The 23,373-nt window shown below is 46.1% G+C and overlaps 1 protein-coding gene across 4 annotated transcripts; it reads left to right on the forward strand.

The window, feature by feature from the left end:
* Positions 1–3,002: 3,002 nt before the first annotated feature.
* LOC123110964 (protein FLX-like 3) lies at positions 3,003–19,024 on the forward strand. Of its 4 annotated transcripts, XR_006453908.1 has the most exons (7): positions 3,003–3,282; positions 3,423–4,117; positions 4,227–4,372; positions 12,197–12,276; positions 12,361–12,483; positions 17,762–17,854; positions 17,953–19,024. XR_006453908.1 is itself a non-coding variant. In XM_044531623.1 (6 exons), the coding sequence occupies exons 2-5, from the start codon at positions 3,447–3,449 to the stop codon at positions 12,439–12,441; spliced, it is 978 nt and encodes a 325-aa protein (XP_044387558.1). In that variant the 5' UTR covers positions 3,003–3,282; positions 3,423–3,446; the 3' UTR covers positions 12,442–12,483; positions 17,762–19,024. The 4 variants fall into 4 exon arrangements, 3 of the variants coding, with proteins under 3 accessions (XP_044387558.1, XP_044387560.1, XP_044387559.1); XM_044531623.1 differs by having other exon boundaries at positions 17,762–19,024; XM_044531624.1 differs by having other exon boundaries at positions 3,025–3,322; positions 17,762–19,024.
* Positions 19,025–23,373: the final 4,349 nt, after the last annotated feature.

Genomic DNA, 23,373 nt, shown 5'->3' on the forward strand with positions numbered 1-23,373 from the left:
TCCAGTAGTGAAGGGTCCATGAAGAAGCAACCTTGTCTACCCCATCATGGCCAACACGCGCGAAGGACTTGCCTCACTCGTGTAGATCTTCACGAAGTAGGCGATCTCCTTGCCCTTACAAACTCCTTGGTTCAACTCCACAATCTCGGAGGCTCCCAAGTGACACCTAACCAATCTAGGAGACACCACTCTCCAAAAGGTAAAAGATGGTGTTGTTGATGATAAACTCCTTGCTCTTGTGTTTCAAATGATAGTCTCCCCAACACTCAAACGCTCTCTCATGTATTTGGCTTTGGTAGGGAGGGGATTGAATGGAAAACAACTTGGGGAAGGTTAGAAATCAAGGTTCAAATGGTTGGACTGGAATCTCTTGATCTCAACACATGAGTAGGTTGTTCTTCTCAGAAAATGAGCAGTGGAAGCTATATTTCGTTCTGATGGCTCTCTTAGAGAAGTAGGTGGTGGTGGAGGGGTATAAATAGGCAGCACCAAAAATCCAACCGTTACAAGTCTTTGACCCAACTCGGTGACACCGACATAAAAATTTCGGTGAGACCGAATAGTGCAAAAGACTTGACCGTTAAGCTTTTCGGTGAGACCAATCATACCAACTCAGTGGGACCCAAGCGCGATGGCTAGGGCAAAACCTCGTTCCGGAAATTCCGATCGGTTCATCTCGATGATTCTGAATGAAGCAACTTCATCACAAAAAATTGGCAAGGCCATCTCGGTGAGACCGAGATCCATTTCGGTTGCACCGAAGTATTAGGGTTTGGCATGTGACAGTGTATATGGTAATCTCAGTGGAAGGAATAAAACAATGTTATCAGCTATCACACGCCGCGCCTTCACCACGTATTTTGATAGTAAAAGCACTAGCGTTTTGTGGCAACGTAATTAAATGTGTTTACGGGTTGCCATGTACCACACTCCGCCCGCGCCTCCCCCTAGTGCTAATTAAAGGACGCGCTACAGCTAAGTCGGTCGGAGCGTAGGATAAGGCCGCGTTTGGATTGCCGTTTTCGAGCGGTTTACATGCTTCATAATGAAAAACTAAGCGATCTTCTTGGATGGTCGTTTTTGCGTCATAAAGTTTCCGCCCGGTTTCAGGTTACATATGCATTTCGTTTATATGTCATAGGTTTACAAAACACAGCTCGGGCCATCATTTCCCCCCGTATTCCCCTGTCTCACTCGATCTCGCTTGGTGGCCACGGCCGACGGAAGCGCCACAATGGCTAGACCGGAGCACACAGAAGGCAGCGCTGTTCGCCGGAGGCACCACCTTCAACCACCAGTGTCGTCGCCTCCCGTCGCATCAGCTCGACCACGGCGCCCCGCAACTGACGACCAGCGTCGACCTCTATCACGATCGGTGCCCGTGCCCCTCGAGCTCAGGGTTGACGCCACCATGCCTATGCTACCACCGAAGCGTATCCATGCGCCGCCACCAAAGCGCCTTCCCGCGCTGCCGCCTCCGAAGCACCGCCGCCGCGTTGCTCTGCCACTGGGGGAGGGCCGAGGACCAAGGGCTTAGTGGGGCGTGTAGCTTCCTCGCTAGTCCTCGGTGATAGCGTTGGCGCATGTCGGAAGCTTTCGCCGACCTCTGAGTTGAGGCGAGGGTGACCATGGATCCATGGCCGGTGGTGGTCGTCGATGACGTCTCGCGTCATGCCAGCATCTAGGCTTGTGGTCAATCGTGTGTCGTGGCCGTGCAATCTTTCCGTAGAATACTTGTGGTAGTCATCGGCCGCCGGCCTTTCTTCTTGGCGTTCACGGAGTCTGTTGATACCAAGTGAGGAATCCGACCAACAAGCGCGCAGTACAATGGTAATCATATACAGATCTTCAGTAATATACAGTGGTAATTATATACAATTGTATAATTACTAGGATTCCAAGCAGGGCCTAAGCAAAGTACGCTCCCGCTTACTTTAGGTTGGTATAGATATATGGATGTATCATATAGGAAAAAACAACGACATCAAACTCATACAATCATCACGTGCCTTCCCTCTTCCTTCCGAGTCTTTTTTTACCTCAAAAAAGACCTCTTTATTTAATAGATAATAATGTTACATCGTTCACCATGAGATGTACAATAGAGGGGGGAGGATCATCCAACCAGACCCTACTGGCCTGAAATTTAGCTAACTGGGCTAGTTCATGAGCTACAGAATTCGTTTCCCTATTCGCATGCTCATACTTGACCCTAACAAATTCTGGCTCCATAGAAAAACAATTTTGAAGAATCACTGCAACAATTCCTGTAGGAGGCCTCTCATTCATCATAATTTCTATCAATTCAGTATTATCAGAACCATAACAACTCTATTACAACCCATTGATTCAGCTAAGAACAAACCATGCTTGAGAGCGAGAGCCTCAGCCGAAAGAACATGTTGAACCATATCCAAACGTGCATTACACGCGGCGATGAACTTCCCTTTTCTATCACGAATTACTGCACCTATAGTTCCCCTTAACATATCTGGGTCGAAAGAAGCATCAACATTTATCTTAACGCAATCATCTGTTGGTGGAGCTCATCTATCCTTTCTCAACCTTGTATGAGGGACTTCAACATACATGAAATTTGAGGATAACACTTTGATTGCCATCGCAGATCTTGCTGGGGACTGCACCTGAATATCACGGCTAATTTGCCTCCTCTCCCACCATAGATACCAACAGGCCACCGCAACAAGCTCTAGCAATGGAGCCTGTCCCAAAACCAATGACTAATCATGGCTCGAGTACAACAATTCCTCTAAGACAGACCGTTCTGGACGATGAACAAGACAAGATCTCTCAACTAATTCATGAATGCCTAGTGCTTTCCATACGTGCTTTGCTCGGCTACACTTGAACACTAGATGCTTTAATGTCTTTCGCTCCAATCTTACATACTGGGCACTGCCCTCTTCCTTCCGAGTCTCGTGACCTAAGGTTTTGCATTTTATAAAAAACAAACAAACAAAGTTTCGAAAATAAGGTCCCATGACCTAACCAATCTCTTGCTCTGACCTACCAGAGCCCCAATCCCGGCTCATTAAAAATCTTCTCTAGTCTACCGCGCTACGCTGCTGCCGAGCGTAGTCGCCGACGCCTCACGGCCCTAACCCTAACCCACCTCTCACGCGCGTCGCCGCCGACGCCTCACGGCCCAAACCCTAACCCACCTCTCACGCGCGTCGCCGCCACCATCGCCGTTCCCATTCCACCTCGTCACGTCCCTGCCATATTCACCCCGTCCGAAACCTTGGACATTGGTTTCTGAAGGTAGGAGCTTTTGGATCATCCAGCGATTACTTAATCCCAAGTTAACTATTCTCCACAAATTTCCATCTAGATCCGCTTTTGGTTTGGTAACAGAGGTGGATTTACATTGGTTCGATGTTCATTTCTTATGCTGCTTTCAGGCCACCAGGTTACCTAGAATCATCATGTCAGGAAGAGATCGCCTGCCGCGTCGTTTTGTCGAAGATGGAAGGGGCTATGTTGACGCCCGTGTGGCTGAGGATCGCAGGGGTCATCATCCTGGCATCCGAGTGGTTGATGATCGTAGGGGCCATCATGAGATCCGTGTAGTCGAAGATCGCAGAACCTATCCTGCAGTTCGTGTGATTGAGGATCGTAGAGCCTACCCTGAGATTCACGAAAGGCCGCTCATGAGGGTGGCTCCTCGCTCTCACCCGGATGTCCTAGAGGAAGAAATTCAGTTGCACGAGGTTGATTTCCGCAGGCTTATGGCTGATCGTCATGCTCTAGCTGAGGAACGGATGGAGTTGCACAGGGAGTTGCAAGCCGGAAAGGAGGAGGTCCGTCACCTTAACATGATCATCGCAGAGATTAATGCCAAGAAGGAAGCTTATATCAGCGAGCTCGTTGACAAGAGAAGGAAGCTTGAAGCTGAACTTAGATCAAATGAGCCTTTGAGAGATGAGGTTGTGCATCTTCGTGGTGAAATCGAGAAGCTCCTTGCTGTTAGGAAAGAACTCTCTGCAAAGGCTGCATCACTCATGCAGGAGCTGAGTAGGGAGAGATCTGATAAACAACAGCTACCTATGCTGAAAGCAGAGATTGAGGGCCTTCAACTGGAACTTACTCATGCAAGGTACACACACCATCTCTTTTGCTGGACCTGACTCTTAGTTATCCCAGTAAATTGTTTGGGGACTGGAAACTTCGAGTATCATTGGTTTCTATAATTGTATTGTTTGCAGGAATGCATGTGAATTGGAGCAGAAGGGGAATTTCGAGTTGGTGGAACAAAGGAAAGCAATGGAAAAGAGTATGATTTCGATGGCACAAGAACTTCAACAAATGCGGGCCGAATTAGCTAATTTTGATGGCAGACCATGGGGCACAGGTATGTTATTGGGATCTTCTACAGTGTTTGTAAATTTCAGTTATCCATTCGACATATTTTCCTTTTTCACTGTCATATTTTTTCTGGGTTTGAAGTTGTACATGCGCATATGGTAGGGTTGTGTATTATCAGCAATCCTGAGTTAGGAATCTGCTAGCCAGCACTTTGCATGGGTTTCTAAGAAACAGGACATCAGCCAATTACTTAATTTGTTTGGAGATGCTAGTTGTCAATTAATATTGGAAACACATTAATGCTACTACTGAACATTTTATGCGTGCCAGTGTGAACTTCTGGATTGACACATTGCAAATAGTTGGTTGCCTTGGGGGGGGGGGGGAGCTTCTCTGCTTGCGTGATCGGTGCCATAGGAAATTTGGGACGACAGGGATGCCGCTAGTGTGCTACTGTTGCACATGAGACGGGGGGAGGGCACAAGGCCATCCTATTTTCTTTCTTGCCTTGATAGATTGCCTGCTTAGAGCATCTCCAACAGCTCCCCATTCCCCAATAATTTCCTGGTATTGGGGGAGTTGAGCCAAAAACTGTGCTCCAACAGCTTCCCTTTCCCCAATAAATCATTGGTGATCACTAATAAAACAACCCATCTTTCCCTAAATGGAGGGCGAGTTGGCCCTCTCCCAATATGATCCCCTGTACAGCGATGTCAGCGCTCCGCTAAATGGCCACCGGACCCCCGCCGCTCAGCTGCCACGGCGCAGACTGCCGCTGCTGCTGACGGACCATCGCCGAACAGCCGCCCCACCGCTGGACAGCCGCTGTCGTCGCCGGATTGCTGCCGGCACACCGTCGGACAGTCGACTGTCGCCCACTGGACTATCGTCAGACCGCCGCCATAGCCGCCGGAGCACCGCCACACCGTCGCTTTACCGGTCAGCAAGTGGGCCCCGTATGTCAGGTTGGTTATTGAGGAAGTTTTGTTGGGGATCTGCTGGAGCGTTCATCCCCGGTAACCAGAAAAATATTATTGGGGAGCCCCAGTAGGTGATTATAGGGTGAGTTTTTTTGGTGAGCTGTTGGAGATGCTCTTACAACTAGGGATAGATTGCAATACAAGAGATATGATATACCTTGTCTAATGTCTTCTACTTTAATGCTTTCTTAATTCGCACTTTCACTACCTCGTAATTTAGGCACACACTCTGACACTCATATTTAAATTCAAAGGCCTAACTCGATGGGCAAGGCTAGGAAAAGTAGCCATCTTAGGCTCATTAAAGCCACTGCCTATCCCATTGTCCGGGGTCTAACCCTACGTGGCAGTTTCTTGTGCCCACCGATTACTACCCTACAATGACATGGCTCCCAATATGTAGAGAATTTTGCGTTGAAATGTCTTGATTTATGATTGGTAATTTTTTTAAGCAGGATCTCCCGCATTTTCATTTTTAATAGAAATTGTCTTCTTATATCTGACAAGGTGATATTTACATTATAACTACATACACAAAATATATGTTTTTAGATAGTATACGTGGAGGGTCTTCAGTTCATATGCTGGGCCCTTCTCAAGTTTGCCAGTCTTTCTGGGTATACAAATTTTAAAAGGAGTTAAAACCATGCCGAATTTTGTACTTAGTATGCGTCCAAAATGCATGTGTGGATGTTTTCTCTTTACTGCTGGTATATGGATGGAAATCATGTTATTTTCTGTTACCAGAATATTATCAGTTATCCTGTAGCTCGCTTACATGCTTTAAAAAAATAATGAGAAGTGCCCCCCCCCCCCCACACACTATTAAGAAGACAACATGTTACATATCAGCCTCACGAAATGAATCAACGAGATTTAATCTGGCTAGTGGCTACAGCCTGATCTTTTCGCAGTTTCCTACCTCAACATTTACTTTGTACTACTTTAGTGCCCGTACGTGGCCATGGAATAATAAACTGAGATGAAGTTACATTAGTTAACGTATCATTGTAATTCATGACGTGTGCGTTGTATGTGGCTTATGACCGTTGCAACAATATCACCTTACACTTGCTTCCACTCGACAATCACCTCATGCCACTTGTGTCTCTTTCCTTGCAGAACGCAACACGATGCATGTGAAAATTCATGTGTATAGAAATAATTTAGATAGTGTTCCAAAAACATGGAAATTCCACTTCACCACAAGAGAAATATATACATAATTGTCCGGTGTAACTTCATACTATCAATAGAAATGGAGTATCAAGCATGTCAAATGCTGAATAACAAAATTGGGCATAACACATCCAACACGGGTGATGGAGTGCCTTGACTTAAATCAAGGAAACACCATAAGAACTGATTCTATATTCATGTTTGTCATCCGTATATAATCTGACATAACATTCTGATTGTATTAAGTAAAGTGATTTTCACCATGAGAACAGAACAAGCACTGATTCTTTCTTACCATGAAATTCAGCCACCAAATCTATCCAGTGGCTCTATACCTCCCTTTCTTTCTCCCACTTTGATCCTAAAAGTTGTCCCAGCTCTGCGTCAACATGAGCAACAGCTCATTCCACTGTCTGTTTTGCTTTGCTATCTAGCAGCAAAAAGTATACCCAAATCAAAAATAGAGATAACCACATGGACAGAACTATTTTTTTTTCTTGCTGACCAAACAAGTTTTCGTATCAAACTGTATAGTTAAGTGGAAGCCCATTAACCTATTGCTACATGTAAACTTATCATTTTAACCTCGGGTGTTTATTTTGCTGGGTTCATTCTTGCTCACTATCTACGTTACATGGTACGGGGATACGGGAAAACGGCATTTTCTGAAAATAGGCTTACGGGGATACGGCGAGTATATGTATGAATGCATAAAAAAATCAGCACCAAAACACAATTTTTTAGAGGATGAGAAAATTGATGCTTATGAAGTAACCTGATCTTGTTTCATTGAGGGTTATCTGAAGAAGTTGCTGCCTTATCATGTCCCGACTCCACTCCTTGTATGCAGTCCTTGTATTCCTTGCAATTACAAACACAACACATCAGCATGACTCAGACATTGAACGTCCAGAAAAGGTTTACTCATTGTTAATCAACAAAATAACTTACCCAAACCTCCAAGAAATATGGCGCCCTTATTTGAATTGTTGAAGCGTTGATACATAGATAAAAGCAATGAAGCACACACCATTTAAAAGAGATTAAGCACACAACAAAGTAGTCCAGTAGTTCACACACCAGCACATGACAATTGTTCAATAGTGCATTACAGATTAAATAAAAAGAACATGAGAATGGAAATAGAAATATGAAGTAAATGTGTTGTTGAAGGCGAGGCGTCAAGCTTATTCGTCTCCCACCAAATCCTCAGCTCGTTCAGGAGTCATCCTATTTCTCTTCAAGCTACGGATATTAGAATATGTGCTCCAGTTCCTCTCACAGCAAGAAGATGATGATGGCTGCCCGAGTAGCATCAAGGCTAAATCTTTCAACTCTGGGGTGTGAACTCCATAAGTACCCCACCACTGCTTTGGATCGAAGTGAGCCCTATCCTCTATTGCTTCCGGATCTTCAAATGCATTCATACAAAGAGAGAAATCAGCAAATTGTTGCTTTACTCTCCTCATGTCATCTTGATTTGTAAAGAACTTCTTAAAGAATTTGTTCCTGTTTTCAGTGATTTCAGCATCGTTATGAGGGCTTACACGACCAGGGACTTCCTCAATCCAGCTTGAAGTGTAGTACTTTGGGTTCACAGAGTGTGCCATACAATGGAGAGGGGTGTAACTCTTGGTCCAGCGAACTATCAAAATATCATGAACAACATCATGAAATGGTGATTCTTCCCAATGCTCCTTTCTTTCCTCCCGATAGATGGCGACTTTCACCTTCTCTATCATGGTGTCGCACATCTCATAGATCAGATGGAGAGTAGACTTATCTGTGTCGGCTACCCTTATCATTGAGTAAATGGGCTCAGTGAAGGCAATAATAAACTTGATTTTACCCCATCACACCTCATCAATAATCAGTTGCTTCACATATGCTGCTTTCTCTAAATCATCCTCTTTGTAATTATTCCACTCATCGGAAAGAACCATTTTCTCAAGTGATGGCTTGACTAACATTAACCTCTTCAGCATGATATGGAGACTTGCAAATCTTGTCTCTGCAATTGCCAAAAATTTGAGTTTGCTGAAATGGTTGAACATATGGAGTCCAGAAAATGTTCTTGTAATGCGCTTCAATTCTCAAACCAGCATATTTGCAATTTCCTGCATTGTCAGTGACAACTTGGACCACATTCTTCGATCCAACCTCTTCAATTACTTCCTTCAACCTATCGAAGATAAACTCCTTGGTTTTCATCTACATCAAATAAAGGCTAAAAAAATTCAGCAACAACAACAATGAGACTTGCACAAGCACAACACAAAAAACCAAGACAGAATGTAAAACAACCTCTCCTTCAGTATTGAGTGCTTTTAGGAACATTGGACCACCCTCTGTCATAGCTATGAAATTTAATATAGGCCTCCTTTGAGGATCAGACCACCCATCAGTTGTTATACTCACTCCTTTGAAGGGCCAAGTGGACTTAATAGGCTCAAGCATCTTGTCAACATGTAACCTCTCCTTTTGCAGAAGTGTGGTCCTCAATGCATCATATGATGGAGGCACATATCCACCCAATTTTGTGTTTGCAATATAACTGTAGGAGGCACGATATTCTGGGTTTCTTGCCAAATTGAAGGGAAGAGCTGCAAAATAAAAGTGCCCAACAATAATACAAAATTAACATCCTTGAAAAGTGAACAATAGTAGTACAGTACGACAGTACAACACAGTTATAAGGTTAATATGCAAACCTCCTGTATAGAACATTCTTGCAATATGAGAATCAGCAATGTGTCTCTCTTCAGCAGTAAAACTATCAACAATGTTGGTTTGCTTTCCCTTTCTTCTCTTTGTTGATGGCAAACTCGGATTTTCATAAGGAGGAAGTTTGATTAATTGATTCTTTGGTGCGGTATTGGTTGCAGCTTAATTAGCTTCACGGTCTTCCTTGCGAAGTTGCTCGAGGACCGATGACAGGATGAGCAATCTTGTTGCATATCTTAACACCAGAACCTGAAGTCTTCAAAAGATGTGCTCTCACTCTTGAATAACTCCCTGGGAAATCTCTATCACAATAGTGACATTTAAATCTTGCATTTCCTCCACGACCAGACTCACCACCAACATTATATCTTGTAACATGAATCCATAGGGGATATTTAGGATTGGTATATTGGTTCTCCTCAGAATCATCAACGCTGTTACTACCAGACCCAGTCCCAGAACGAGCAACAGAGGATTGAGCTACTGAGGATTGATTGTTCGACCTACACGCCATTCCCTAACATTGGAAAAATAGATAAATAGATGCACTTCGTTCTCCCCTAAATACTAATCCATAGCATGCTTAAAAACAGAGAGCTTGAAGCAATAGATTGAAGGTTAGTAGCTTACTTGCGTACAGATTCAGGATGAGGAAGACTTGCTGACTTGGAGTTGGAGAACCGAGAACGGAGGCAGGCGGCGAGCTGCGAGGTGCTGCCGGCAGCGGCGGCGGCGGAAGGGAGTATGGAGATGCGGCTCCAGCCCTCACGATTTGGCAGCTGCAGGTGACAGCACGCTGGACTCGAGCGATTAGGTTTATTTACCCATCGCGAGTAGGCTTTTGTTGGGCTGGAGATCGAGTGGTAACAGGCTTAAACGTATCCTGGGTGTATCCCCCTGTGTCCCAGCCGTATCCCTATTTTTTCTCTTTATTTTAATTCACAAAAACATGATACGTTGAGATACGGGTATCCCACGCGTATCTGGGCGTATCCCCGTCCTAGTGCAGTATCCTGCGCTGATACGGCAGTTAGGTGACGTATCCCTGCAACGTAGCTCACTATAGTAGTGATTCTTCAAAACAAACATATACATCCACATGAGAGCTATACACTATAGCCCTGCGTGTGCACACACATATTTATTTTCTTCTCACTTTCCACCCAGCTAACCATGTATGTCCTAATCTTAGTTTTCCGGATCGCGGGTCAGTGCTGTGTTGTACGACCCAGGGTTGTCGACCCAAATCAAAGGTTGGGATCTACTCTGGGGTCAACATGGATCGATGGCCGGGACGCGATCTCGGACGCCACTGGGTGACCCCGGTGGGGGGAGACGCAGAGAGTGCGAACTGAGGGAAATGTTGAGAAATAAAGAACATCGTCGGACTCGTACCTCCGCAAACCCCCCATCATCGGTCTTCCATCGTTGCTGCAGTTCTTCATCACCATGTCCGCCGCTGGAGGATACAGAGATGTGTAACGAATTGATGAGGCGAAGGAGCAAAGGAACTTGCCATGGAAAGGCAACGGATTGGTAGCCTGGGCAGCGGTGTGCAACAGCCAAAAGCTAAAATGAAAACGAAGGAAGTGGCGGCGGTGAAGAGGAGACTGACAACTATGGTCCTAACACACATGGTAGCAATAAGAAAGGATATTCATTAATTCATATTATGAAGGTCAGAAATAGACATGCATCGGTGTCCTTCAACAACTTTAGTCATGTTTCCATTAGTACAGGAAATAAAAACATCACGTAAGACAGAAACAAGATAGTCCAGGGCTGCCATTTGGTTTGAGTGTCAGGGAGCTCTTTATTTGATGTAGCTAATCTTTTTTCACCATCATAGTTTCACCTGTAGGCTGTAGCAATATATATCCGAGTGTTCTTCTATAGATGTAAGTACAGTGCGTTGCTACGGAAGAAAGAAAAATCAAATTGCAGTGACAAACAACGTGGTAGAAATCTCCAATATGGAGAGGTCAAGCATACATCGTATGTGAAATCCTTGCTTTTTCTCACGGGTTAAGAAAATATTGCCACATGCAACCAGCCTTATTTTCCTCTGATTCAAAGAGTCAAACTCTTTGGGACCATTGTGCACTTTGGTTCACTTCATGATGATTGAAGTGATGTTGCTCATGATGGCGCTCGCCGCAACGCCGTGCATCCACTTGGACCCGCCGCCTTTCGAGGACTTCTCCGTGGCCGACCTGAAGGCCACGGCAGCGGTCAATGGGTCCCCTGCAGGCCGGCGGTGGTGTTGGTGTACGGTGAATTCTTCTCCTTCGCCATGGCCGTTGCATCCAGCACCAGAAGATGGATCAGCGCCGCCAACAGATGGGTTCCGAAAGGGCATCAGGCCATGATGGTCATCGTGGGCATCTCACTGGTGATAGAGATTGCGACCAGAGGGGCGAAAGGGCAAATGCGATGGTGGGATACCTAAAACCTACGGTCGCAGGGTCAGCAATAACTTTTCCCGGGAGAGAGACGCGATCTGTAGCGAGGGTTGGGAGGAGACGAGGTGTGTGTGTGTGTGTGTGTGTCGTCTATGCATGGATTACGGCAGTTTCCTTTTCCCCTAGTAGTGCGTGCGTGCGATGGTTTTACGGGTTTTCTTGCTTGTATTGTGCTAATATGCACGTGTGGGCTGAAATTTTTACTGTACGGGGAGCGCGGGAGGGGAGGTTGAACCATTACGACGGCATACTCCCCTTTACTAGTAAAAGATAATGGACCAATAAAAAAATATAAATTCTAATACCATACCACCCACAAAGCAAAACCAGGAGTGTTTCTTGTCAACAATGAGAGCATACATCATCTTCAAAACATAAGCATAACAGAGTTATCCTAGATGGTGATTTTCTCTTAGGCTAGACTACCTGAATATATCATCATTGGATGCATTGCTGTTAACACTTTATATTTCATGGAACAAAGAAAATTCGCTCTCATGGTACTATGTCTATCTGCTCTCTAAGGTGGAGCACATGGGATGAAGCTGGGCAGTCCTGAAGCGACCTTCCCTACTCAATATGGAGATAAATACAATATACATGTGGTATGATCTTTTAAAACAGTATAATCTTAATCAGATTCATTCTTTGTTTTCTATTTTATTCAAAATGTACTGTGTTGTTATCAGGGAGTTTCTGAGAAAGGTCCTTCGCACCCTCCTGAATCTTCGTGGGGCTCATTTGAGAAGAACCGTTTCCAGTACCGCTAAGACCCCAGCTGCTACATTCCGGGGAGAAAGAATCACCTCTAGGTGTTAATTATCATATAACCTGGTTTAGAATATCTTATCTACCTACTTGTTTGTGTTAAGACTCCAGACTTCTTTATGCTTGGAATAATTATACTTTCTATGTTAGTTGATAATATTTGTCCTGACAGTATCCTGTTACTATTTACATATTGGCTCCAGATTTATGCATGTTACTAGGATATCCAGGTTTCCTTGTTAGATGGATCTATGACTAGCAATTATTTTAACGTGGCTTCGACTTTGGAAAATCAGAGTGACTTAGTCGTGTCACATATAGAGCAAGTGTTCTGAATTTAATGTGAAGCAGTGGGGGTCTAACTGCTAAACTTTGAATGCATGTTTTTACAGAAAAAAACTTCCATCACGCGGTTACACAATGAATTAATGAGCTTGATGTGAGATGATACAGATAGTGCATGTAGTACATGTGTGTAAAGTTCACTCTTGGTGATAACCAAGTGTAGGTTTCTCTCATGTCAAACTATGTTGGTGATGTTAGTCACTTAATGCAAAGGTGGTTTTAATGTTTATAATTAGCAAATTATTCAGGCGTTTGCTGCAGATTTTCTGTAAAAATGGAAGTCTGAAGTAGTGATTATATGTTTGGCTAGATTCATGTCAACTGCTGCATATTTGAATGTGTAGTGGATCCAATGCTGTTATCAGCAGATAGGGATCAGTAAGTGATATTTGTTGTAAGAGAACAAACATTACCTCCTTAAATCTCTATAAACCATAATAGTGTGGACAAGTCTATATGTTATCTAGGACAATGATTGCGTTTCTTATGGGTAGTAAGTTATGCTGTTAAACTCCACGGTTGTTCAACAGCATAAGCTGTCTCATCTGAATTGGTTTACATCATCAGTTTTTTAGTTTGTATTTGTCTTGATGCTTATTTTGATCGTTATGAGGAATTCAAACGTCCAGACCTGAGGAATTCAAACTTCCAGACCTTGTGCGAGCTCGATTAGAAAATTCTTGCTCTGGCCCTTTGTGTAAGTTCTAGTTAAGCTTTTACAGTATTAGGCTGGTTACTTTCTAGCATATTTGGATTGTCTGTCTGGTGCATGAAGCCTTAGGTGGCTCTGTTCTCTTGCAAAATATTAGAGAAGAATGAGTCTGTTCACAGACTTATCAGTTATCAGTTGTTAGATATTAGAAGTCAGCATCGGCAATTCTTGCACATGAAGAGGTTGATCTAGGAGCTCTTTTAAGCAAGTTGTGACTACCATTAGTCCTGACTAATATTGGATCTGCATTGATGATGGTGTAACATGGCCTCTCTTGCTCCGTGAAATTAGACCAGTAGCGTGTGCATCAACATGCCACTTCTCCCATTTTTTTCCTGGATTGATGCTGTATGAGTAAGGCTGGGACATGATTCCTATTGTTTGCCAATTACCCACATGGTTAGCTCTCTATGTGGCTGATGTGTTAGCTGTTAAGTTGGTCATGTTCTGTATTACCCACTGGTATCTCCAGCTTCCAGACATCAATCAGCAGTTCAGTTTAGTACAATTGGACTGATCTAGTAACATCTAATGGATCATGGATGTAATTCAGAGTACTGTGCCTGAACTTTATGAGCTCTTAGATTTGAAAGATTTTGCTCAGATGGAGAACATGAAAGGACCGCCGTGTTTTTTCTGACTAGTGACCACACTACAGTGTTTTTTTGACTAAGGAAAACACTTGTTTAGAAGATAAAGATTACCTTCTGATACCAATTGGGAGAAGCAGTTGTAGATGCATCGGCCTGGCAACCTCCTGAAAGCTTGTGCGGCATATGGTCTGAACCATATTTGATGTAGGCCACGGCCCTTGATCTCCCTGGAATAACAATGGTTACACAACTCCCAAGAGAACCAAAGATTTGAAGAAGCACACTGTCTGTGATATGAGTACCTACCAGATTTTAACATGGAGGATTCTCCTTGGAGTGAAAGCCCCGGTGATTGGCTCTGATACAAGAGGCTGTCCATAACAGTGTTCTTGCATGTGGAACCCCGATGCATTCTTCACTTCAATGCTCAAAAGCAGTGTTGGTTTTGAATGGGGTGTTGACTTAAGAGTTGTGTCTGAGCTCCTTGTACAGTAAATGTTGCTCAGATCGTGATAAGGGGAAAGCACTCCGAGTTTTGTGTGAAAGCAGCAGACAGAAGTTTGTCGTGTTCTTCCATGTGATGCTTGAAACACAGTGCAGATTTGAGTAGGAGATAAGCTGGTAATCTGATTAGGTCTATTTAGCCCCAAGTATACAGTGGAATTTTGGGTGCTCAGACACAGAGTTTGTGAGCATGATCTCACACGCATCCTTCGCTACAGTAAAATCCGAAAAAAATATTAAACAATTTAAAAAACATTGATGTATTTTTTCACATGCTTACAAACTTTCGCGATGGAATGCCATTCGTGGAGGTCTTGGAAATAAAAACAAAATCGATGCTCCAAAAAGACTGTTTCTGAAAGCATTTTGGAGCATCAATTTTGTTTTTTTTGCCCAGAACCCTCCATGATTGTCATTCCATCACAAAAATTTGCACGCATGTGAATAGGCATCAATGTTTGTTGTAAAAATCATTTTTTTATTTTTTTTTCCGGATTTTACTGTAACAAAGGGTGCATGTGAGCTTGTGCTCACAAGAGCACTTTTTAGCGTGTCCGCTATGGAGATCAATCTGGGGTGGGTCAACTTGTTTACTGAAGTTGGCTGGAGAGTATGGTGCGTGAACCGAATGAGCTCTTAGTGCTGGAAACCTTTCTCAGTTTGTGAGAAGGGAAAGCATTCCTTTGACTCTTCGTGACATCAGATGGATGGTAGTTTGATCTTTTGATGCCATAGAACGCTTAAAGCAGATTGCAGACTTGACTCTTGAACAGAAGTTGGTTGGGAAGTTTAGGCACTTGGACTATATGGATTTATAAGGATTTACCCTTTTACCCGTTTTAAGTCCATCAGCCCATATCGAGTCTTGATAAGCTGGACTCTTGTGTTCTGTGGGAGATGATTGCTTTGCTAGCTTGTGGAGATCATTCTTGGATGGGTCAAACAGCGGAGATCATTCTGAAGCTTTCCAAATGACCGAAGCAATCTGGTGATGGCTTACCAAACATGAGGCAAGTAGTTTCTTCATCCACGGCAGAAGTTACGCCGAGTCTCTGTATATATTATTTTAAATTAAACATTCATTCTTGACAGTGCACCTTCATTAACCTAGTAGTATGTTAATTTTCTATCTTTATATTTGGATATTCAATAAGCCTTGGGGAACCCAATTAGTTTTACTATAGAATCTTGTTAATATTGCCATGTGTTGGAGAAGGCTGGTTAGTAATATAATGAGTCTAGTGTTCTAAAAGTCAGCCAAGTTCTGTGTGAGGTAGGCACAGTCGTGTATGGACATGTATTGAGGTGTTGTAGTGGCCTCATTGGAGCTCAGAGGTAAGGGCCACGACACATCTGTGGCTGGAGGAAGACAAGGTCACGGGAAGAGTTTGAGCTCAATAGTGGTGTGGAAGATGGTCTGATGGGCGGTATAGGCTCATTGGGATGTTTTCACCACCTGAGTGTCCTGGTTGAGTTGAACCATTTAAAGAGGAAGCAACCCTAGCAAAGCAAGAAGGCCTTGAGGGTGAGCCTCCTTGTCGCTGTTGAGTTTGATGCCCTCAACTTCCCCTTCCCTTTCCTTGTCTCCGTCCCAGGCCCTCCTTGCTCTTTGTCTCCTCTCCATCCCCCTTGCCTAGGTGGTGCGTAGGGCGGACTAGGCAATCTCTTTTACTGTGAATCACACATCTAAATGTGTGTCATCATTGTATATTAGAATCTAGAAGAAGCATGCTGGTAAGGCGCAAAGTACAACAACCAAAGCAAAAACGAAGGCTAAAACTGAAGCTAGAAAGATAAGCCTACTCTAATCTACAAAAAAAAGAAGAGGGAGGAGACAGACCCTCCCTCTTACACACCCCCTACATCAGGAGGCATAATATGAAGCGGGAGACTGCGAAGCGCCTTTGCACTGTCATCTTCCACAGCTCAACCTCTGACAAAATCGGCTCGACCATTGCCTGACGGTCTGGCCTTGCATCTAGCGCCTAGCAATTTTATGAACACTGCTTGAGCATTATTTAATTTCTGGTGGACAGTCCTGGATATGGTGATTAATTGCCACAGTAACCTTATCTGAATGTGGCTTTAACATGTTATGGACTTGGGACATATTATTAGCATTTTGGCAGGTGCGAACTAATAGTAGTTTCTTAAATATTGTTACAAGGCATGCTTGCTTGGATAACTGAAGTCACAATCTGATCTGAATTGTATTCAAGACGTCTTCTGCCATTCTACAGTCCAGCAGGATCTGATAAGACCATGCATGATCAAGGATTCTAGCCCCCCCTCCTGGACTATACACACACATGCATCTTGATCTTGAGGTTCTTGGACTTCTTAGAAGTTGGCACTTCTTTGGTGGATGAGATGTGGCTGGATCTCTCTGAGAGAAACCGAGAACAATTTAACTGTACAGACCATATGTTGCAAACCATGGGGTTTTATTGAGCAACAAGTGTTACTGGCTTACTGCTTCAGGAGTGCAGTAGGAAACAACTAAAGGTTCATGGTTTATTTCTGTTCAGTGTCACCCCATTAGTTTTAGAGACACACTGTTATCGTTTGTTTCCATGTCAGATGCGGGGAGATTAGTTGATGAGCTACAGAAGGAAAAAAAAATCCCATATCTCTAGGCAAATGTTATTTAGCTTTGTGTTTTGATAATTTCGCCTTATATTTTACTTTCATGAAGCATAAGAAGGAATGCAGACATATCTTGAGAATGGTATTAACTTTTCCTGTAATACCACCCACAGTTGTACTTGTGGGGCACATGTACGATTTGCAAGAGGGTACAGATTGTAGGCTATGATCTTCAACAACTTTATCTGTTATGAGTCAGGGTTTGGCATTGTAGATTATAACCATTGGTGACGGGAGGTTGGCACCGTGACAGGAACAGTAAATGGGGAGCGGTAGAGAAAATACTCATTGCTTGCTTTTGAAACCCACGGCACCTCATATAGCCCTCCTTACAAACTGATTCTAGCTTGAGATTGCCATGGAGTGTACTGTTTTTCTCCTATTCATGTTCTTGTGTTTCTGTTCACTGTTTTGTGCATTTTGTGTTATTTATTAATTATTATATTTACTATTATGTACAACTCTTCAGACGATATTGTGTTTGGGACCAAATGTCTAACACTGCTGTTGTTTACCTTACAGGTTGAATCCTCAGTTGGTCCTTTCCTGTGATGACAGAAGACGTATTTGTTCATGTGAAGGAGCCGTCACTGCCAGAAAACAGTAATAAATATGGTAATGGAGATAACTGTTGCCTTTCTGATGCTGAAGGTTCTATGCCAGTTAACTGATACATCTAGAAATGCGCTCTTCTAAAACATAATATTTTCTAGACATCCCTGAAAAGAGATCAAGATGGATTATCATACCAGTTGGAGATATGGGAAATGGTTAAATCAGTCAAGAGTGCCCTAGCAACACTTGGAAGGTCTTGAATGTGGGCGTGTGGGTGATTGGGTTCATTTGCAGGCATTAAGTTTTGTTGTGGTTTTGGGGGAAGAGTGAACTTGTGCCATAGAAGTTTCTGGTTGTCTGGAAGCCCCTGTTCTGTGTCACTGTCGTGGTAATTTCCTTTCTCCATAGGGAAGTTGAAAAGAGATTCTGCTACAAATTGTATAGCAGTGAAGCCCCTGTTGGTGGATTGAACTGCGCCTGGCCGTCATGCTTCCAGTTGCTGCATTTGGATGTAGTCACCAGTTTGTCCAGCAGTGAAGCGCAAGTCAGCATAGCTGTCTGATGCTTAGATGTCAGGAATAAAATAAGTTGCTCCCTACATGCGCTGGAGGCAATGAAAACATGATTTCAGAATCCTCCAAGGACTCACGTTATGCTGTTTTGATGATCATGATGTTGGTAAGGTGGCAACCTACACAAACAAAGTCACTGACAAGCCCATCTGAATGTTGGACTCAATGATAAGGCAGTGCAACAAGTCAGGACCCTACGCACAGAGTAGTGAACTTCATATGTTTGAAATTACGAGCATGATTTTGCCGCTCAAGAGTTTTGCTGAAAATGAAGATCCTGCAAGTCACCTGTTGTGCACATTGGGAGCATATTTCTTGGATGCCCAGGAAGGTTGTTTGACAAGCGGAGGAAGCATGTAATTGATCTTTTTGGCAGCTTTTCTCCACCACCTATCTATGCATGGTGAGAGAAGTTATGGTATCATGGCTGAATTACAGCTTAGAATGTTGTCTGTATGAATAGAAGCCCTGGTCTTGGAACTCCTGGTGAAAAAACGGATGCCCTTGTGCTCCATGCCGTACCTCGTTCAAACATTATGCTTCCGATGTTTGGCTTTGGGAGGCATACCACTATCAGGTCTGTATATTCACTGCCCTGGACTGAATCCATCCTGAACATCCTCAAGTCTACTCAACAATTGCGGCACAACTTTTGCTATATTAGACTACCCATATGTTAGCAAGAAGTTACCCCCCACTATGGGTAGTCTTAGGGCATCTCCAGCCGTTGAGCCCCCCCCCCCCCCCCCCCCCCAGAAGGGATTTTTTTCGCCCCTTGGGGGGCTACTGACGATAATTTTTAGGCTGGGGGTCGAATGACATCCAGTCGTTGCCCCCCCCCCCCTCACCGCCCAAGCCTGCTCTGCTTGTCTCGCCACCGACCGGCTCTGCTCGCCACCGCCCCTCTCTGCAGCCCCGGCGCCGCTCTCCCTCCCTCCCAAGCCCACGCCATGCACGCCACGACGCGCGGGAAGGAGTCGTCGAAGTCCGCGAGGAGCAGCACCAGCGCCTCCGCACCTCTGCTCGCCGCCCCGTCCGCGCCCGCTCCCGCCCAGGCTTGCCCCGTCGTCCCGCCCAGGCCACGCCGCGCCGCCCGCGCGACCCCGCGAGCGCCTCGCCCGGGCCCTGCGGCCTCCACCAGCGCCGGGGCGGAGGGAGGGTCGAGCGGCGTCGCCGGGGAGGCCGCCCACGCTTGGGCCCTGCGGCCTCCGCCAGCGCCGGGGCGGAGGGAGGGCCGAGCGGCGTCGCCGGGGAGGCCGCCCACGCTCGGGCCCTGCGGCCTTCGCCAGCGCCGGGGCGGAGGGAGGGCCGAGCGGCGAGGCCGAGAGCGCGCGGATGGCCGCCCATGCTCGTCCACCTCGCCCGGGCACAGCGGCCTTCGCCAGCGCCTCGCCCGGGCCCCGCCAGCACCGATGCGTGCCACCACGGCCTCCACCTCCTCGTCGACGCGGTAGTGCGGCTGCGCGCACAGCGTGGAACAGCGGCGTCGGCCGTCGGTGGCCCTTCGGCGCGGTGGAGATGGCCATTGGTCGCCACGCTTGGGGCCGGTGCCGGGGCCGCCCGTGGCCTCCGCGCTTGGTGCCGCTCGGCCGCCCGTGGCAGGCCTCGCCGGTCGCCTGGACCACGACCGCACTCCTCGTCGACGTTCCCCGGCGTGGCCTTCGGCTGCGGCGACACGAACGAGGGCGACGGGTTCTCGGCGTGGCTGGAGCTGCAAGAGAGAGGCCATGCATGTGGTGGGCCTAGGAGGAAAAGAGGAGAGAGAGGGAGGAGAGAGGCTGGCTTGTGGGGCTTTTGCATGCAAAAGAGAGCGCCGGCGCCCCCAGCTGCCTCCCGGTTTGCTGCGTTCCGCTTGCGCGCGCCGGCCGTAACATTAGACAAATCCGGCGCTTTTTGAGGTCTTGGGATCCCGACTGGAAAAAAAATTAGACACCGGCGTCCAAAAAGTGCTCGTGGGGGGCTTCTTGGGGGGCCGGCTGGAGATGCCCTTACGAGCAAGGACAACTGCCTGTATACCGGAGTCAACGTGAAAGTTGACGTGGATCAAAGTCCCATTCCACCGGTATTGCGGCATGGGATAACAAATGCATTCCACAAAGATTTATAGACGCACTAGGTGGCACCCTGATTGGCATTTAGCACAAATTTAGCACAGTTGAAAGAAATTGTGTGGCGTTATGCTTTGTGGAAATTGCAGGGTCATAGATTTGCTCACCGGCATTAACATACGTAGATAACGATGGTATTTTCCTTGCAAAAAGAGTTGACGTTGGTATTAAATATAGGTGTTTAGGACATCTCCAACATCACCCGCAAATGTCGGGAAACACATCCGAATGTTTATTACCATCCAACGCGGGACGGGTTTGAATGTTTTTGCCATCCAACGCTGTGCCGCAAATGTCTGCGGCGACTGGACCTTCGCCACGTAGGACTGACTACCCCGGCCCATCTAAAACCCTCTCCCACCCATGCCAACGCCGCTCTGTAGCTTGCCGGGCATGCCGGCTGAGAGCGTCACGTCCGCTTACTCGCGGGAACGGATCCTCTAACATCATGAAATGGATCCTCTAACATCATGAAGGGATGTCACGAAGCTAAGGGATGGTAAGGACACTGTAGCAAAGGCAATGTGCATAGTTACTGTTCATAAAAATAAAATCTGAAATTAATTTTATTGCACCATAATTTTGTTTGTATGTAATTTTTGTAAATGTATACAGTAGATATGTAATTTACAGATTAATCCAAGTCATTTTAGGCTTAATTATATGGATGTGAAGAAGAGATGTCAGGGTACTGTAGCTTCCCTGACATCCCTTCGTGATGTTAGAGGATCTCGTTCCCTTACTCGCTATCCACGCTGACGCTGACTCGAGCGATGCTACCACATTGGGCGATGGGGACGTCTTCCTACCGCATTTAAGTGTGCTGCCCATACATTCGCCTGCTCCCGCATTGTACATGCGCGGGGCCTAGGAAGCCGCGGGCGCCCGTGTAACATCCTGAGACTTGTAGGACTATTGCTTGAGTTTGGATAGATATTGTAACAGCCCAAATTTTCAAATTTGGATTGTTAATAGGATCATTCTTTTACATATGCATATTTGAAATTTTGGAGGTTATGGAATATTCTAATGAGAGGGAATAAAAGGACTTTCCCACATATTCATTTGACTATTATTTTGATTTTACAATTATTCAAATCATTTTCAACTCAAGGAAAAATATGAGAGAAGGAAATATGACTCCTTCAAAACAATATGTTGAATGTGCATTGAATAATATTTAGATATTTATTTTCGGTGGAAAAATATTTTATGGAACATTTATAAAGCCCCAAATAATTTTTTGTAAAAATATTTTGTGTATTTTGTATTATATTGGGCTGGGAAAATGTTCACTGTGTTCTATATTAGTACTACTATTTTACATATAAGTTTTGATTAATTTTGGTTTTGATTTGATAATTGTTTTGGCCAAATATTTGTCCTGTTATTTAGTAGATAGGATTTTCCCAGAAAACTTGTACTGTGTGTTTTGGGCTAGCCAGTGCGCAGCCCATTTCTTTCCCTTGCTCGCGCGCGTTGAAGCGCCATGTAGCCCAGCTAGCAGGCCGGCCATTTCCATTCTGCGGGCAGCCCACCCAGTTCTGTTGTTTGTCTCTCTCTTTTATATCTCTCCCCGCTGACTGCTAGGGCCCGCCAAGTCGTCTTTCTCCTCAGGACAAAATCCCGCACGTTCCCTTGTTCTTCCTGAAGACCTTCCCGATCCAAATCCTCGTCGATTCGGCTTGGATCTTGTTCCTCTCGCATGGATATTTCACTATAAGTACCTACCACCTCCTTGTCATCCTATTTTTCGCCAAAACCGCCGCCTCTCATGCCCTAGAACACCCCCACGATCTCGCCGGAGTCCGCTGCCACCTGAAGCTTTCCCCGGTCAACTCTGACGCTGTCGTGAGTCTCTACCTCTTAACTTCTGGTCCAAAGATTTCCCCATGCTTCCTGTTAAAACTAATTCTGTAATTAGGGGAAAATCTTCCCTTGCCTAAACCGTCGTTGCGGTTTGTCCCGCAACCGACGCCTCCCTTCGATCTCCTGGAATCGACGCCCCCTCGAGGGATCGTCGTGTCTCTTCGGGACATATAAAAGGGGCCTGTAACCATCGATCAAGATACTCGATCACTTCTGATTCGAAACACGTTATCACGCATGTAGAACAACCAGTGAAGAGCGAAAGAGAAAAGAAAGGGAGGGAAAGAGCACCCGCCAGCGGTGAGATGCCGAGCCTCGTCTCCTTCCTCCGCGTGATCCACGAGGATGGCCGTCGCTACGGTCGCTGTTTCCACGGACTGGGTAGACTCTGGCGATTCCTCGAGGGGGCGTCCGTGGTGCTTACCACGCCCCGAGACAGGGTCGCCGCACCACAGCACGCGCCCACCGTGGTTCTCCCCGTGCCCATGGCCATGCGCCCATGATGGCCGGATGGTGGCCGGCCCGAGCGCCCCGATGATGAATGGGGTCGCCGCTGCGCCTGGATCGTCCCCCGGGTCTTCGCCTCCACCACCTGCTCCACCAGCCTCGGAGTAGGGATGGAAGGTGCCGGCTTCAACTCCCCACCACCACTAGAGGCTACTGCGGGCCCGAGCATCTGCGCGGAGCAGCGCTTCGGCCACCTCTTCGGGCGCGCCGTCGCAGCTCTCGACCGCCCTCCCAGCCGCCGCTCAGGCTCATGGGCTCTGACGGACCTCGGCTTCGCCACCACTTCGCTGCGCCAAGCCTCCACCATCGCCGTCTCCTCTTCGGATGAGGAGGGCTCGTCGGCGACGAGCCGGTGACCACCAGAGACCGATGGGATGCGGCGGCGGCCGCTCCCCCCGCTGGTAGCGCCGTGTCGGAGGAGGGGATCGAGTGGTGGTGCGGGCGTCGGATTATCCGACCCATATCCGTAATCGCCCTCCCCCCTCTGCCTTATGCGGTGCGGCGGCGGTTGGGTCGGCCAAAG

Source organism: Triticum aestivum, chromosome 5B (genome assembly GCF_018294505.1).
Source record: "Triticum aestivum cultivar Chinese Spring chromosome 5B, IWGSC CS RefSeq v2.1, whole genome shotgun sequence".
NCBI classification, from domain to species: domain Eukaryota; kingdom Viridiplantae; phylum Streptophyta; class Magnoliopsida; order Poales; family Poaceae; genus Triticum; species Triticum aestivum.

Coding starts and splice junctions, on each gene's coding strand:
- LOC123110964 (XM_044531623.1), top strand. CDS start 3,447: ATGTCAGGAAGAGATCGCCTGCCGCGTCGTTTTGTCGAAGATGGAAGG. Junction 4,373..12,196: donor TGGCAGACCATGGGGCACAG/GTATGTTATTGG, acceptor CTGCTCTCTAAG/GTGGAGCACATGGGATGAAG. Junction 12,277..12,360: donor ATAAATACAATATACATGTG/GTATGATCTTTT, acceptor TGTTGTTATCAG/GGAGTTTCTGAGAAAGGTCC.